General features: G+C 40.0%; 1 protein-coding gene across 1 annotated transcript in view; it reads left to right on the top strand.

The window, feature by feature from the left end:
• MFSD6 (major facilitator superfamily domain containing 6) overlaps positions 1-14,551 on the top strand; it is a 28,992-nt gene extending 14,441 nt beyond the window's left edge. Inside the window, exons 3-7 of the mRNA XM_075153652.1 lie at positions 1,235-1,332; positions 7,222-7,383; positions 7,968-8,066; positions 10,187-10,467; positions 12,344-14,551. Coding sequence (XP_075009753.1) covers positions 1,235-1,332; positions 7,222-7,383; positions 7,968-8,066; positions 10,187-10,467; positions 12,344-12,526 — 823 coding nt within the window. The 3' untranslated portion in view covers positions 12,527-14,551. The remainder of the gene's footprint in view (positions 1-1,234; positions 1,333-7,221; positions 7,384-7,967; positions 8,067-10,186; positions 10,468-12,343) is intronic.
• The last annotated feature ends 1,511 nt before the right edge of the window (positions 14,552-16,062 follow it).

The raw sequence follows: 16,062 nt of genomic DNA, 5'->3' as shown, positions 1-16,062 counted from the left end.
TTCACGTTGTTGTGAAACGCACAGACCTGTCTTTATAATTTTGAATGTTTTTTTATATCACGGACATGATGAAAACTATTTTAGCTGTTAACATGTGTATTTGGAGACCTCAAATGTTAACAAGATGCTGCATTTTTATGATCGTGTCTCACTCCAGATTTTTTCAGTGGCTGTGTACCATTTAATTAAATCTCGGTGTGCTTTTGTAGAATAACTAATTAAAACAGGAGCACAAAAAATAATGAGCCCTTTCACAGTGACTGTGCTTACACCTTAATTATCAATTGCATTTATTTCACTTGTGCCAAACCAGGGGTCAACCAAGAAGCCATGTTTGGACAATAAGTAATCTTTGTCCCTGAAAAAATCTTTGAAGATTGCAATAGCATATTTTCTCAAGCTAAAAACATGTTTCGAATTAAGTCGTTGTTTCCTAAGATCCATCTAAAAATAAGAGAAAGATAGCTGGATGAATAAGCACCCCGGAGGTAAGCTAAGCTAAATCTGAAAACTGGAAGGGAAAAGTCATCAGGTTAAAATGCAAAGGGAAATGCACTGCACAAAGAGTCTTTGGGCTCCATTGTTTAAAAACTGTTACAAGAGCTTTTTTTCTCTTCGTTCCGAGATGCAGCATCTGCTGCTTTTCAACAGGATGGTTAAGTTTTATCCTGAGGCATGTTGTTATAAACCATATTGCTTCTGTGGGATGTGTTTTTAGAGTAGTTCTGAGCAGTTTGAAGATGCTGGGACTATAAACTTATATTAATTGGGGTAAAATTAATTCATCTAATACAAACCTGCACCAGGCTTACATTAAAATGGAAGAATGAATCTCTGAATGATTAGAAAAGAAGATCGTTTGGAAGGGATGTTGAATGTACTTAGAAATGGTCTCTCTGAAATACAATCCTGTGTAGAGCATGGCATGGAACTACAGAGCTTAGTTAAAAGCTCAGTGGATCTGCTGTCCCTTTGATTTTTATTTTTTTTTCCCCATTAGGATTTTGAAGAGAATCTTCACTTTAGCCTCGGTTTGAATATGTGTTTGGGGTGGGCAAGAGGAGAGTTTATGTTTGGGTGCAGGACTTAAAGAATGTATTTTGTGTTGAGCAAATGCTTTAGACTGGCAAACTGTTTGTACACATGCAAAGGATTTCTGGAGCAGTAATGCATATACATACCAAAAAAGGAAAGTGCAAAGTATGTTGACTTCTCTTTTCCTTACTGCCTTTAGAGTGCTTTATATTGGCCTTGCCTGTAATACAGCTCGATACATTTACATCTCATATCTGGAAAACGCCTGGACTGTTCTTCCAATGGAAGTACTTCAAGGTAAGACAGTGCAGTAATGCCCTTCCAGGGTAAGGTGAGGTGCTTACATTTATCTTATTTTCAAGTGAACTGTGATTAAGTAAAAATCTGGTATTTCTCTATTTTTTTGACCACAAATATCCCAGAATACCCAGGATCATAAATCATTGCTGTTTATCTTGGGAAATATTTGACGTCAAAAGGGTGGGTTTGCATTTGATTGTGCACAGTTCTCTGTTTATTCAAACAGAACTGTGTGAGACCAACACACCCTTTAACTAAACAAAGAGACAGAAGCACAAGCTGGGTACACACCTACTGCAAATCCTGTTTGGTGGTGAATGTGAACTTCATTAAATGCAAAGATGCTGTGTTAAAAAAAAAAAAATCATAGTCTGGGTCATTCTGTCTCTGTTAAAATACTTTGTAATTTTTCAGTGGTATTGTTCGATCAATACCTTTAGACTATAGAATTTTCTTTTTTTAATAGCTAGAGAGGAATTTCTTTCAATAGCTTTGTGCTAATAAAGTTTCTTTAAGATACTTGCCCTTTAACTAATTTAATTAGAAGGACAGAGGTGTGGCCTATGAAAGGTAATTTGAGCCCCATTTTCAAGTCGTGTTGTCAAAGAAGTCTGTAAGACCTTCATTGCAGTGTTAAAGTATAAATTGTTCTAACTTAAATTTTACAACATTTTTACGTGTCTTTGTAGTGGGTACCACTTCTCAAAACCAGGAAAAATCTAAACTATTTTACCTTTTGTTTCTTCAGTATTTGAAGAATACTGAAGTATTTGGGTTTGCAAGCTTGCAAGAGAATGGTTAATTTAAATGCAGAAAATGTTTTCCCTGCCTTTAAAAATAATTGTACCATCTTTGTTAAAGCCAGTGTTTTGGCTTTATACAATACTACTTACAAAATTTTCCAAAGATTATACTTAGAAGTTTTATTCTTCTATGTCCAGCATAATTTGAATTTGCGTTAACTTTTTCTACTATATTTACAGAAATCTTTGTAAGGTAGATTTTAACTTGAGTTATAAAATGCCATTGGAGAGCACTGCGTAGATCTCTACACGTACGTAGAAAGAAATCTGTTTGTGTCCTGGCTCCTTCCCTCCCTGCTAACAAAAACAGTCTATTGTATTAAAACTGTCACAACAGCAAGCTTCTGAATTTTGTTATTAAAAAAAACCCAAACCACAACTATTGAATTGATACTTCATCATTCATATCAAGTGTTAAAATATGAAAATGTTCCAGAGAACCTGAAGAATGCATATATGTTATACTCTTGCCTGCTTAAACATCTAGGGGGAACAAACGATGAATACAAAGCTTCTAGGTAATCCTGTTTCAAAGACACCTCAACTCAAAATATAGGAAAAAAACTTGTGTCTCAACAATACAGCCGTAAGTTTGTGTCCAGAAGCATCCTATAGTCATGGCTGAGAAAGAAGTTTCTCTTACTTTGAATCTTGTTTTCATTCTGCTGAAATTTCAATATGAATTGCTTAATATGTAGGTTTGCGTTTACAGCAAGGCTGTGAGGGAGCTGTTTTGGTGGGGTTTTTTGTGTGGTTTGTGTGGTAATCTTGAGTAATCGAGACCTAAGGAAAAAACTAAGGACCTTCAAAATAATACTTTTCTCATAAATTTATATGCCAGACTTTCTCTATATCTAGCCACTGCTGAATCAGGTAGACTTGCTATTTGCAGTTATTTATAGTCAGCAAATGAGAAAGTTAAAACAAAACAAAACAAACACACACACATACACCCCCCTCCCCCCAAAAGCCTCTTCGTGTTCTATGTGCACTTTTCAGCCTGCATCTAACATGGTTATTAGTGTCCATGAAGTCCATAGGTAGGCTATATGTGTGTCTAATTACTGCCACTACATTTGTTACGTCCAGTAATCTCATTCAGTGTTGCTGAACAGGAGATCAAGTTCTATCTTTTTAGAAGTACTTGTTGTCTTCCCCCCCACCCCTCCTTTTTCTTTACCCCTCCTCGCTCTTACTGGTTTAATCTCTTCTTGATTCATTATTTCTTTTGCAGCAGTTACCAAATCCTGTTTCTTTGGGCTCTGCTTTCTTTCCTACACATCCACTGAATCTGTTGGTAGGGATAAGAGGTGACACCTTAATGAAATTTGGTAAGGTGGAAGCTCTTATTTTTGTTAAGTGAGTGAGGATTAGGATATGTAAGGGGTAGGAGTTTTAAAAAACAAAAAAAGAGTAGATTGTGCAGAGCATGTGGGTACCATGTGGGCCATGTGACTGCATCAAGTGCATAGATCTTTTAAATTCCTTGGTGAAGTCCGTGTTATAATTGTACATAACTCTTTTTCCAGAAAGCTGTCAAATTCTATGTAAATTCAGTGCCATCAACTGGAGGGGTTTTAAGGTTAACAACAGTTTCAGCTGACTTTTGTAAGGAATTTATTTTTCTTTTAAATATATTTCTGCAATACAAGAAAGATTATCCCCATGTGCTGTGCTGAAGGGCATGGAGACATTCCTGGAAGATGACTCTGCAAACTGCATCTATTGATTGTAATAAGAACCATGCTGTCTGTAAGTGGGATGGGGAGGATCCTTTAAAGACCTCTATGATCATCGAGTCCAACCATCAACCCAACACCACCATGCCCACTACACCATGTCCCTAAGCGCCTCATCTACACGTCTTTTAAATACTTCCAGGGATGGGGACTCCACCACTTCCCTGGGCAGCCTGTTCCAAGGCCTGACCACTCTTTCAGTAAAGAAATTTCTCCTCATGTCCAATCTAAACCTCCCCTGGTGCAACTTGAGGCCATTTCCTCTCGTCCTATCGCTTGTTACTTGGGAGAAGAGACCAACCCCCACCTTGCTACAACCTCCCTTCAGGTAGTTGTAGAGCGCGATGAGGTCTCCCCTGAGCCTCCTCTTCTCCAGGCTAAACAGTCCCAGTTCCCTCAGCCGCTCCTCATCAGACTTGTGCTCCAGGCCCTTCACCAGCTTCGTTGCCCTTCTCTGGGGGCATTGCACTGGGGGCATTGCACTCTCAAAGGAGTAAATGAGGAGATTTAAACTCACTTCTTAATTTAGAGTTTTGAATCTGTATGCTGTATTGACTTGCACATGCAATGTATGAAAATGAGAGGTTAGGCTGAACCTTTAATAACTGAAAATTTCAAGATATCCTCGTAGGCAAATGCGTATAGTGTATATATATGTCATCAGTCTCCGAACATGCAAGCAATCTTGTTCATTTTGCACTTAACAGATCAAGTTTTGATATGCTTAGTTAGCTGCAGCTTACTGTTCCAAAGCAATGGTCCAAATTCTCTGGTAACAGCTATGCTAGCTCACCAATTTGGATAACAGGAATTTTCTAAATTACAAAACTATATTGATAAACTGAAAATTAGCTATTTTCACTTGGGAGTTACCAACAAACTCCAAAACAAGTTCTATTCTAAGAAGTGACTCCTACTGATGCTCCAGCAACACAGTTGTGTCTAGAGAGCAAAAAGCTTGGGTCTTTAACTGGCAATAATTAGGATGCATCTCTCTTGAAATAAATTTGGCTCCCCAAATCTTCACCTCTTGGTTTATATGTAAATTATCCTAAGTTTGCTAAACATTATTATTCTAAGCATAACACTAGGGTTGTTATGCTTGTTGGAACTATAGTCCAGATGGTGAAATGGTGGTTAGAGGTTTTAGCAAATAATGTCACAATATATCTATTGTGAACAACTTCATTTTAAAAGAATTGTGGTTAGCAGTAATCCAGACCAGACCTCTTATAAAAGTTGTTGTAAAAACTGTTTTAAATAGTCACTGTTGTATAAATAATGATAATAAAAATCACATTAGTAATGTACACTTACTAAAAAAAAAATGGGGGGGGGGAAAGCCCGTACCTTTAAAGGCAAGTGAAATAAGCTGGTTTAAAAGTATGGGTTTGTTTTCAGAGGAGCTGGGAACACTATGTTCTATCTGGATTGCCTAGTAAAGGTGAAAACACCCCAGAACCTGTTGGTTAAGTTATGGCCTTGTGTTTTCAAACAAATACAGTGGTATTGTGCTTCACGGTTCAAATAATTTCTGATGTGTTTTTGATTTGCCTGGCTTTAAAACTTGACTTACTCTTTAATAGCTGATAAAACTGAATGTTTTACATTAATTGATATCCTTTCTAAAACAAAAAACACGTTACCTATATTAGATTAGCTTTGCTTTGTTATTGGGATGGTTCTTGGTTGCTATTTTCCATGCATACGTGGGTCTGCATTAAAAAAAAGTAGATATTCAGTGAGTTTTAACACTGAGCTTTTTGGATGGAAAATCTGTGAGTTAAAGCCTTAAACGGTAAATGGTAAGGTAAAATACACTCGTCCTGATGTAAGCCTTTTATTTTTCAACATGATGATGTACTGTTACCAAAACCAGCTCTGCAATGTATAAAGGCGGCCTTTACAAACCCAAAGCTTGAGAAATTTTTATTTAGATTTGGAATGAAAATGAACTGTACAGCCTCAGGGACATCTAACACGTCTATACCTGAACCGTATCAATTCCATACAGTGCTATTTATCATTTTACAACTAAGCAAAATCCAAGTTATTCTGTGAGTATGTTACAAAATCATGTGTTTTCTTGCTCTTACGAGTCTTCAGCCTAAATGCCTCAGTAATTATTGAGTGTCCAACTGTTCATTAATAAGTCAAGCGTAGAGGACAGAAACATGTTGACTGAATCATCAGTTGTGCCAACATTTTTTTAAAACCGAGGCAGTAGAGCTCAGGCGTTGGTAAGCTGTGATGACTATTTTTAATACCACTCAAATAAGAAAAAAATATTCCCACTCAATCTGAGGGTGGCAAAATAGTTCAGGCTTATTTAATGTGTGATGAGCTACAAAATTGTTTTGTTTTTCCAACTTCTCCACAACCCTGCCTTTTCCTGTCCTGTTCTTCCCCGCTCCACACAAAACCCACCAAGCAGGTGCTGGCAGACGGGGGCTCCACCCGCAGCCTCCTTCTGCCTGCCCGTGGTCTTTCCCCTTAGCCGCCCTTCTTCTGCCGCAGGAAGAGATGCCCATAACCCTGGACCTACAAGGCAACGGGCCAGAAGGAGACTTCCCAGGTCCCTGCTGGGGAGCTGGGGCTGTCTTGGATAGGTGGCCGTGGCTCACAGCAGTGAGGACCTCGGGAGCGGGTGAAACGCGCGGCGGCGGCGCCTGCGCAGGGTGCCGTCGTAGCGGGAGGAAGGGCGTGCTGACCGCCTCCGAGCAGCAGGCGTGAAAGCCAGCATCTTTGCCCTACCCTGAGGAGCTTGCGTGCTTTTCCCATCCAGACGGTTCCGCGCTAAATGCGGAGCGTGTTGGTGTTGAGTTCAGAAGGAGTTTGTTTGGGGGGAGTGAGAAGGGCAGGAGGGGATTAATTCTTGCCTCTGAAATGACAGGGGTGTCTCCGATACCGTTTGGCTTTTATGACCTTTGCACTGCCTTCATTGTGGCAGTAAGGAGACTGCTGAGAGGCGTCAATGCTTTAATTGCCTGCAGCTTATGAAATCAGGACCGTATTGCAGGGGCCCTGGGTCACTCTCGAAGGGACGAGGAATCTGGCAGAGAGACTTTTAAGGTGCTTTATTTAGTCTCCTAGGGACTGTGTCTCGAGAAGAGAAGCGAGGTCATCTTGGAGGGAGAAGGAGCTATTGAGAGACTCTGCAGGAGGAGTCATCATGTCTCCCCGGGGCTTGGTTGCCAGTATCACGTTACCAAAAGCCGATTGGCACTTCACGACATTTGTCAGTGAAAGGATTTTGTTGTTTTCTCCATCGCATGCTCCAGCTGGTAAGTGCGGATGTTGTACACTCGTGACCCTGAACTCTTCACAATGTCTCGTCTCTCTAGGCGTCACACATGCGGCTATATGGGCGGCTTGTATTTCGTACCTGAGCGCGGCAGTGCCTCCGGAGCTGAGAACGTCAGCCCAGGGAATCCTGCAAGGTCTCCACTTGGGTCTGGGCAGAGGATGCGGGGCTATGGTTGGAGGGGTTTTGGTCAATTACTTCGGTAAGCAAAAATTGTATTGAAGAATTTTATTTATTGAAGTTCTGGTTTTACTGAACTACTAGCTTTAAACTTATTTATGCTTAAGGTATTGTTATGTTTTAGAGAGTAATAAACTTTGTATAAATCATGGAATCATAGCACTGCTCAGGCTGGGAGGGACCTCAGGAGATCTCCAGTCCAGGCCCCTGATCAAAGCAAGGTTAGCGCTGAATTGGGCCCAGGTTGCTTATGGCTTTGTCCTGTCAGTGTTACAGACTGATTAAATATGTTATACCCAGGTATTTTTAGTATTGCGTGAGCAAATGTCCAACCTGATTCTTAAGATGAATGAATCCTTTGTGAGAGAATAGGTTGATGCTATGCAGCCTCTCAATGAACAAATGAAAATCTAATTACTTGGTTAAAAATCCTTTGCAAAGCCTGTAGAAGAAGTGTTTGGGGAGGAAAATGTAATAAAACAAGCTAATAAGAGTCTACATGGGACAATACGTGCCCAAGGAGCGCATAATGCTGGCTCATCTTGTATTATTTTATTAAGTAAGTAGATTCTCAATTTAAAAAAAAAATGAAAAATCTCATTACAGGTCCTGCTGCCACATTCAGAGGAATAGGGATGGCTTGCTTAGTGATTCTTCTTCTATTTGCACTGATCCAGTGGTTGTTGGTTCCTGATGAAGAAGAAGGTAAACATTCGTGTCACTGAGACACTACAAAATTAGAGCTAGTGAAAAAAGGTACCTCTGAAGCTGCTCCCTGCAGCTTTCATGTTGTGTGTTTGGTGTCTTTACTCAGATTTTGACAAAACAGTTTGTTTTCAAGTGAGAAGTTTTTTCCCGAGCAATGATAGACATGGAAGTGGTGTGCCACTGCTGTAAGAAGGGCAGCATTGAGTTCTGGGAGGTTGACAGGAGGAAAGTGTAACATATTTTACTACCTGTATGTCCTCTCAGTTCTGGGAATCCTTTAGGTTAGGCTTAACATCTGTAGTGAGTCATTTCAGTTGCATCAGTTCTTTAAGGTCACCTTGACCACTGCATGCTCTCATACGCTGCCAGTCCAAGCCACCTCTGCCAGAAATTGTAGAGATGGTTTCAGAGGACAGAAACTTTTATAAATGCCTCAGTTCTGTTCTGGCGCTCGAGAAATCTCCCCTCAGGTGGAACTTGAACTTTTTCATCTCTGCCTTTATTAATATAAAGGCTAACCAGAAATTAAATACTTAGTGCAAAGTTAAGGATTTAGCATAAATCTAATTCTTACAAAGACAATAAAACTGTGGCAAATTCTGAGAAGCCCTGAATTTTTGATCTGCTTTTTACCCAAATGTTACTTTCCAATACGAACTTTGAGTATGAAATGAAAGTTAGTTTTCTTTAGCTGGAACATTAGATAGATTGTCCTTGACTAGTTATCATGTTGCCTGTACTGAAGTGTTCAAATATTTATTTTGCTAGAATTTTCTTCACCTCTGTTCAATGGCAGAAACGGAAAGGTGAAAAGGATATTTGCTGTTTCAGTTTCCCATCAACTTTCGGTTAATTACATGTGAAGCTACAAAAGAATAGTTTGTTCTTAGTGGCCTTATTCTATTGAGTTTGTTTCAGTCTTTGGTTTTCATTTAATACACACTATCCATCTTAGGAGTGTGTATCTTAATTTTAAGCATGGCAGTAATTAGGTTGCTTTCAACAAGACCAGTTGGATGAGTAAAACTAAGCGTGTGGTCAAGTGTGTGCAGGATTAGTCTCTTCATTTCTTCACTACTCGAGAACATCCAGCCATTGCTTAAAATATCCAGTACTATCTAAGAGTCTGCAAACAAAATATGATTTTATAATTTTGAAAAAAAGATATTTTTAATCGGTAAAATATTTCTACTCAGAAAAAATATTTTCTCAAAATTTACAGAATGTGTTATTTACAGACTCGAAGAGAACATACAGCTATTACTTAAAATATCCAACGGTTTCTAACAATCTCTTTAGTTACTTTTTGTATACGAATACTCTGGCTCTTAAAGATTGTAAGGCACATTGTGTTGGGTCATGACACTCATTTATGGGTGACATTTCAAGCCAGTTGTGAAAACTATTTCAGATTATCAGAAAACTTTAGATGTAAAGATCTGTTGGGAGGATTTCTTCCTTTACCTGAAACTCGGCGACAGATATTTTGTCTCCTCCCGTGTGTCCCTAACCTTGTTCTTTCCTCACTAATTGCATAACTTCATCTCAGCAACTATGGAGGGTTGGTTTGTTTCTTAAATAAAAAAGTGGTGAAGATGTAGAACAACTTCTTTAAGTCAAATTAGTAGGTTTAGAAACTGTAAGATCAGAAATGGCTGTTCTGATGATGTAGGCCCTGGGAAGCCAGTGTTTAGTTATGAGTACGAGTGAGTTGTAAGATGCAGGCATTATGCTACAGGTCTAAAAGACTTATTTTCAATTTGCGTGTAACATGAAAACGACCTAAATTTCCACGTAACATGAAAACACCTATTTCTAATAGCTAGCTGGGAACAAATGGACCACTTCATGCTCATTAGCCCCTCCTCTTTATGCAGCCATCTAAAATACCTGGCTGCAGCGGCAGAACCGCCTGGCTTGTAAGGACAACCTCCACGTTGTGTTTCCCTGAACGAGATAGTGGCGTGTCTGGCTCCTGGCTGTTTGTGTCAGTGTTCCGCTTTCAGTACAGTGATAACCATATTACGACAGCAAGAAACACTTGGTGTTCATTGTCTGCTTCACATCTTTTTAAGCTTGTTGGCTTTTGCCAGTGATTATTTTGTTTTAAACTTCAGAAAAGACAATGCTGGCGGAAAGGATCCCAGTGCCTTCCAGTCCTGTTCCCATAGCGACTATTGACCTCGTACAACAGCAGTCGGATGATATCATGCCTCGGACTGAGCCCAGACCCCCTCTAAAGAAAACGAAACACCAAGAAGAGCAGGAGGATGTGAACAAGCCTGCCTGGGGCATCAGCTCTTCTCCTTGGGTCACCTTAGCTTATGCTGTCTACCAGATAAAAGAGATGGTTAAACTATCCAAAACCAATCCAACTCCCGAGAATCAGCCTTTGCAGGTAATCTTCTAATGTACAGGAACTTCTTATGTATTTGGTGGATGCTTGAAAACCTTTATAGCTGTGTAAATCTGTTAGTACCTGGCAGATATTCTCTGTCAGCTTGTCATAAATTCGGAGTTGTGAAACGGTAGTTGAAATCTGCATGAAATAGAGTTGGTTTCTATGTATAGTACAGCAGGAGTAACTATTTTTGCAAGCATTACCTTCCTGAAGATGGGAGGAGAGGGAGAGACATAGAAAGACACTCTGTTTTACAGGCTTGGATATACTTGAATTCCCTTTAAGTTTACATTTGTTTTCATATCAGTTGGAATCCGCAGGTTATGCATTTTGCAAAATTTACAAGGTGATAACTGAACATGAAGATGGACAGCTGCTTAACAGAGCATAAAATGATTTTTATTTAGTTTTGCTTCCTTGGGTGATGCTGTCAAACATCTACATTGTTGCAGAAATAGGCGTTCCAGGCAACTACTGATGGGATACAGAGCCTTCCGTTCAAATAAAGTTCATTTGTTTTTTATCTAGAGTTACACCAGATGAGAGCCATTCCGTGATTTAAAATGTCTTAATTTACACCATTTCCCTTCTGTCCAGTCTCCCCCCAAAATATCTTTTTAATATCGTTAGCTTCATCAATGATTGGATGGGCTTGGATCTTGAACTATCATCGAATGCTTTGGACGTGTGTTTCGGAATGGAGCTGAAGCATACTGCTTACGTAAAGTAGGGAAATGCTGTCAACACAAGTTTTAGAACAGCATGGTTAATGTTAAAACCACTGTGTTTACCTGTCTGGAAGGAGTGGGCGAGGTTCCTTCTTATGCACCCGGTAGGCGTAAACACAGAAATGCTTTTTCCACAACTGCTGTCTTTAGAAATGGGTAATTTGGGATATGAGTGTGAATCAGCGGAGCAGAGTGTGTAGGAATTTAACCTGGTCAGTGATCTCCTGCCTTTCTTATTTGTCTTTATTCTTGAAAATATATTTACAGGCATGTCTGCTTTAGGTTGGTTGGATTTTTGTTTGTTTGTTTGTTTTTGAACTTCCCTGAGTCAAAGAACGTGGTTTTTATAGTGACACTGAAGATATCAGCGGGTCTCTGACATCAAAGTAATTTGTCCAGACAAACCGCTCTGTTTCCCATTGGTAAATGTCCTCAGGGTCTTGGTTAGTATAAGCTGTCCCCTTTTAAGAAGAGAAATCACAAAAAAGCAGTTGCACAGAACTTACGCAATGAACATGGCAAGAAAAGAATGTTTTGCAGTTGTGTGGTGTCTGAGAGGCTTGTCCAACATTGCTGGACACCACCCAGCCCCTTCACGGAGAATTGTGAAGAGGCTGGAAAGGCTTTTGTGCCTGTTGGCATCTCTGTGGCATATAATCTCTTCAGTATTCTTTCCTTCCTGTAAAAATACAGTACTGGTATAAAAGTAGTTCTTCTTGTCTGAGCAGTATCTTGGGGAGGGAGGGAACTGTTGAGGAAAGCTATATTTAAGGAGCATGAAAAAATTTTACAGAATTGTTTGGTCAAAATAATGATCTTGTCTGAACACTTTGAAGTCCAGTTAATTGTTTTTTTTTCCCCTTGAAACACAACAAGTTTGTTTTTTGCATGCTTCTTGGGAAAGTGCAGTTAGGAAAAGAGATGGAAGGTAAGCTACTGTCTGCTTGCTATTAGTGTCATCTGGATTTCAATGTACTACTTTTGCTTTGCTTCTTTACGTTTGATTTGTTACGTTGCGGGCATTCAAAGTAAGCGCTTTGTGAATTTCCAGAAGTGCCTGAATGCATCTGGGGGTATAGCACTGGGGGTAGTGTCATGAGCGTTTATACTTACTTTCTGCACGCAATCCTTTCCCCTCTCTTTAGAAAATCAATGAGAACTGCAGTGCTTCATCAGCCAGCTCAGCAAGACAACCCCAAAATCCGACAGATTCTGGGCAGCCCAGAAATTGTTCAGCACCAACACCTACAGCAACATCAGATTCCCAAGTAGATGGCGACCGTGTTGTGTCGGATCGTGATGCTCAGCCTGCTGCTGCAGGGCCCTGAGATGCGCTCATCTTATCAAATCCAGTGCATGGAATTCTGCTTCTCACCTGGGAAATGCTGGAGTAGGAGCTCAAAAGTAGGACTTCCTTCATCTTAACGATCATAATGTGATGCAGTGCAAGCTTTTAACTATATAAAGAATATTCATATGACTACACAGAGCAACATGAGCAGGGAAGCCAAAGTTCGGAATTCTTGAGGGAAGTGATTGTGGCTGGATCTAACAGGAGGAAGAATTCTTGGCTGCTTTGCTGAAGCTGAGTCAAGTGCTATGAGATTTCTTTGCAATCTGTAGAAAAAGGGAGTTTGCTCTTCACTTGTTGAGGCACAGAGGGTCTAACTTGATTGGGTAATTTACTTCTTTGAATTTGTTCCCAAGACAAAATGAAAAGACTTTTTAGGAGAGAAACTGAGTTTCCCTACATAGTCTATTAGAAAATATGAGATCCAATAAATATAGGAACAGCATGAAACTGTCTCTGTAAAGATTTCTCAGAAACAGAGTAGCTTTAGCAAGCGTATCTTCATATTATGGTGATGGATTAAGTAAAACACACACGTATTCAAAGAATATGTTTTTGAAGCTAATGTTATGTTGTCTGACATAAAGGTTTAGTTCTGCAAAGCAAAGATTTTCAACTGGCGTTTTAGTGAAACAAACAAGCTGGAGGAAGGCTTCTGAAGAAGTTAACCTCTGCGCTTGCAGCCCTTCCGTTGGGCATAGGTTGTGTGCGCGGGGGTAATTTTAGGTTTGATGTTGTATTGAGACAAGAGTGCACAACCTGAGATTGACCAAGGTTTTCAGTGGACACGCTGTCTTTTGGGGTTTTTATTTCATCATCTACACAACGTTTTATTTAATGCAGTGTAGTTACTGTGGTTATTTATTAAGAAAACGGTAAGCTTTAAGTGCCTAGGGAAGGTGGGGGGTAGGGAGGAATCACCTAAAAATCTTAATGATTAGGATTATACGGGCAAAGTTGTTGATGCAGAAATCAAGTGGAGTGAGAGATTCTCAGGAGGAAGCAAACGTAACTAAATTGCGGTATGTTTAGGAAATTACTTTGCCCAGTGTCAAGACACTGGAAGACTTTGGGTTATGTTTTATTATGCTTTCCAATATTAACTGCAGCCAGCTCACTTGCTGGTACATAGTGAAAATTGCTGCTGGAGGGAAAGCCTTGGGCCCAAGGAGGAGTCTGGGGGTTTAGTCAGGACAGTGTTTTGGCCCATTTGCTTACATTAACAGCTTGTTCCTGGGAGAGTTTGAGCGCTCAGCTTCTACGGGACTGAGTGAGGGTCGCTCAGCCCTCCTTGAAATCGGACGTATGTGATGTGCCAGGCCTTCCGTGGGGAAGGTGCGTGCCGTGGGACTGTACGGAGATCCAGGGGCAGGATTAACAGGAGCACAGGGTTGGGGGAGAGGAAGATGTCAGCAGCTAAGCAGAAAAGGGGGTGCGCAGTTTTACCCGCTTTGACGTCCCGTTAGCTTGACTGAAGGGGTGTCCCGTAGCTGTGCTTTAGCCGTGCTTTTAGAACAACCCATGTTCTGGGGGTGCCTGGGACCAACACCATAGACAATAAAAAGAAACATTGATGACTAGCCACTAGTTACTTTTTTTGCACTTGAACTTAAATGTACTGTACTCACGTAAATCCTCATGACTTGTCTAAGTGTCCTTTCAAATCAGAAATGTATTTATGTTTGTATAACTTGAGGGAGAACTAAAGACTGAACAGGTGACAGGACAGAAGGATGCTAAAAATCATCTTGAGGCAAACCAACCATTTGTTGAGTTCATGCTGTATGGTGTTACCTCAGCTGCTACTGCATAGCACCTGGATTTATTGCGAGGTGAAGAGCTTGTACACCGTGTTTACACTTCAGAATTGTGTATTTGAAATGCCTGCTCTTTTTGGAATTGTATAGTCATTCTGTGTTGCAACATAGACATGTGCACCTGGGTTTTGATATTTGTGAAACTGTAAAAACTGTGGTAAGAAATATAAAATATCCATAATGTATTTAATAGCATCAATCTGAACTTTTATTACATGTGCTCATATTATGGTGCCAGCAGTGAACATAATCACTTGAATTGAAAATAATTCGATGGTAATTACCTTTTGCTAGGTTCACTGCCTGGAGGACAGTGAACCTAGAGCCTGGGAACTACTCTTGCGCAGCATTAAAATCTGTTTCATGATAAAATCTGACTGTAGGCACAAATTTCCTTGTGTGGGGCGAGGAGGATGTAAGGGATGCACACCAACGTGCATCATAAACAGGTTGATACGGAAGTGTGCAGGACATGACGAGTGAACGTCAAAATTGGATTATGTTTGTCACCTAGCAGTTTTGAGATAGAGGCTGCTAAGCGCAGGTCATGTCAGCTTGTATGGAAATACTTCCAATTTCTATTTCTAATTATATTTGTGCTATTGCACCTGCCCTATGCAGTGGCACATTTGTCTGGAATTTATTTTTATCTCAGGTGTCAGACAGTTAAATTTTTACTATTTCAAATGCTTAATTTGTACGCATACAAAACCCATGAACAGGGAGAGATCTTAGTTTTGTTTTGTTGTTTGCATGTGTGTAACTGCCAGACCTCGCTTGTCACCTTACGAATTTGGCTTTGTGGTGGTTTGGATCTGTCACGAGTGGAGAATGGGAATGGCAAGTTCCTTCAGGGAGATGCGTTCGAGGTAGAGGGGACACTCTGTTTTGGAGCAACCACAGCTAATGCAGTGTTACCATTTTTTAAATCTGCAACAAGGGAGAAAACCTCAGGACATAAACACACCCAATTTGCTTGGCTGCTCCTTGTCGTATGTCCTACTGTTCTGAAAAGAGTAAATGCATAAGGGAGGAGATCCACATCGTTGAAAAGTACTTTTATTTTTTAAAAATCTTGAAAGTACAAGATAGTATATAAAGTATGCTGTACCGTGAATACCAAATAAATATGAAATTCTAACTTTTTTTTTAAAGACGACGAAACCTTATCCTTCGTTAAGGAAGAAAGGCTTTTATAACGGTTAATGGATTAACATCTAGACTCTGTTCCCAGATTTTCTGGCTGAACACTGGACAGTACTTAACAGTTGTGTTTCAGTAAACCTAAGTAATCTCCATATATCACAGGAGCACTGTGCAAGTAAACTCACTGTTGGCAAAGGGCTCAAATGACAGCAGTCGGTTTTGCTTATCAAATGCCTCCAATGTCGGAACAGGCTTGGGGGGATTTTTAAGGTCAGTATCAGCTATCCACTAAAGTAGTTGTCATCTGTCTTGTACGTTGCTGCATTTCTGTCTTGGATGTATTTAGTAGTTTCCTGCTCTACTTCGGATAGTATTTACCCATCCCTGGCAAATGGTGACCTTCATAACTATGTAAAACAGAGATTGGTTGGTGTTGGGGTTTTGGGGTTTTTTTGGGGGTTTTTTTCCTTGTGGGAGTAGGTATACTCAGTATTGTTCTAAATAACTTAGGAAAAGGGACAGTGTCTCAAAAATGTAATTGTCTATTTTT

The sequence above is a fragment of the Calonectris borealis genome, chromosome 6 (assembly GCF_964195595.1).
Source record: "Calonectris borealis chromosome 6, bCalBor7.hap1.2, whole genome shotgun sequence".
Taxonomy (NCBI): domain Eukaryota; kingdom Metazoa; phylum Chordata; class Aves; order Procellariiformes; family Procellariidae; genus Calonectris; species Calonectris borealis.
This window is presented reverse-complemented; position numbering and strand designations above follow the sequence as displayed.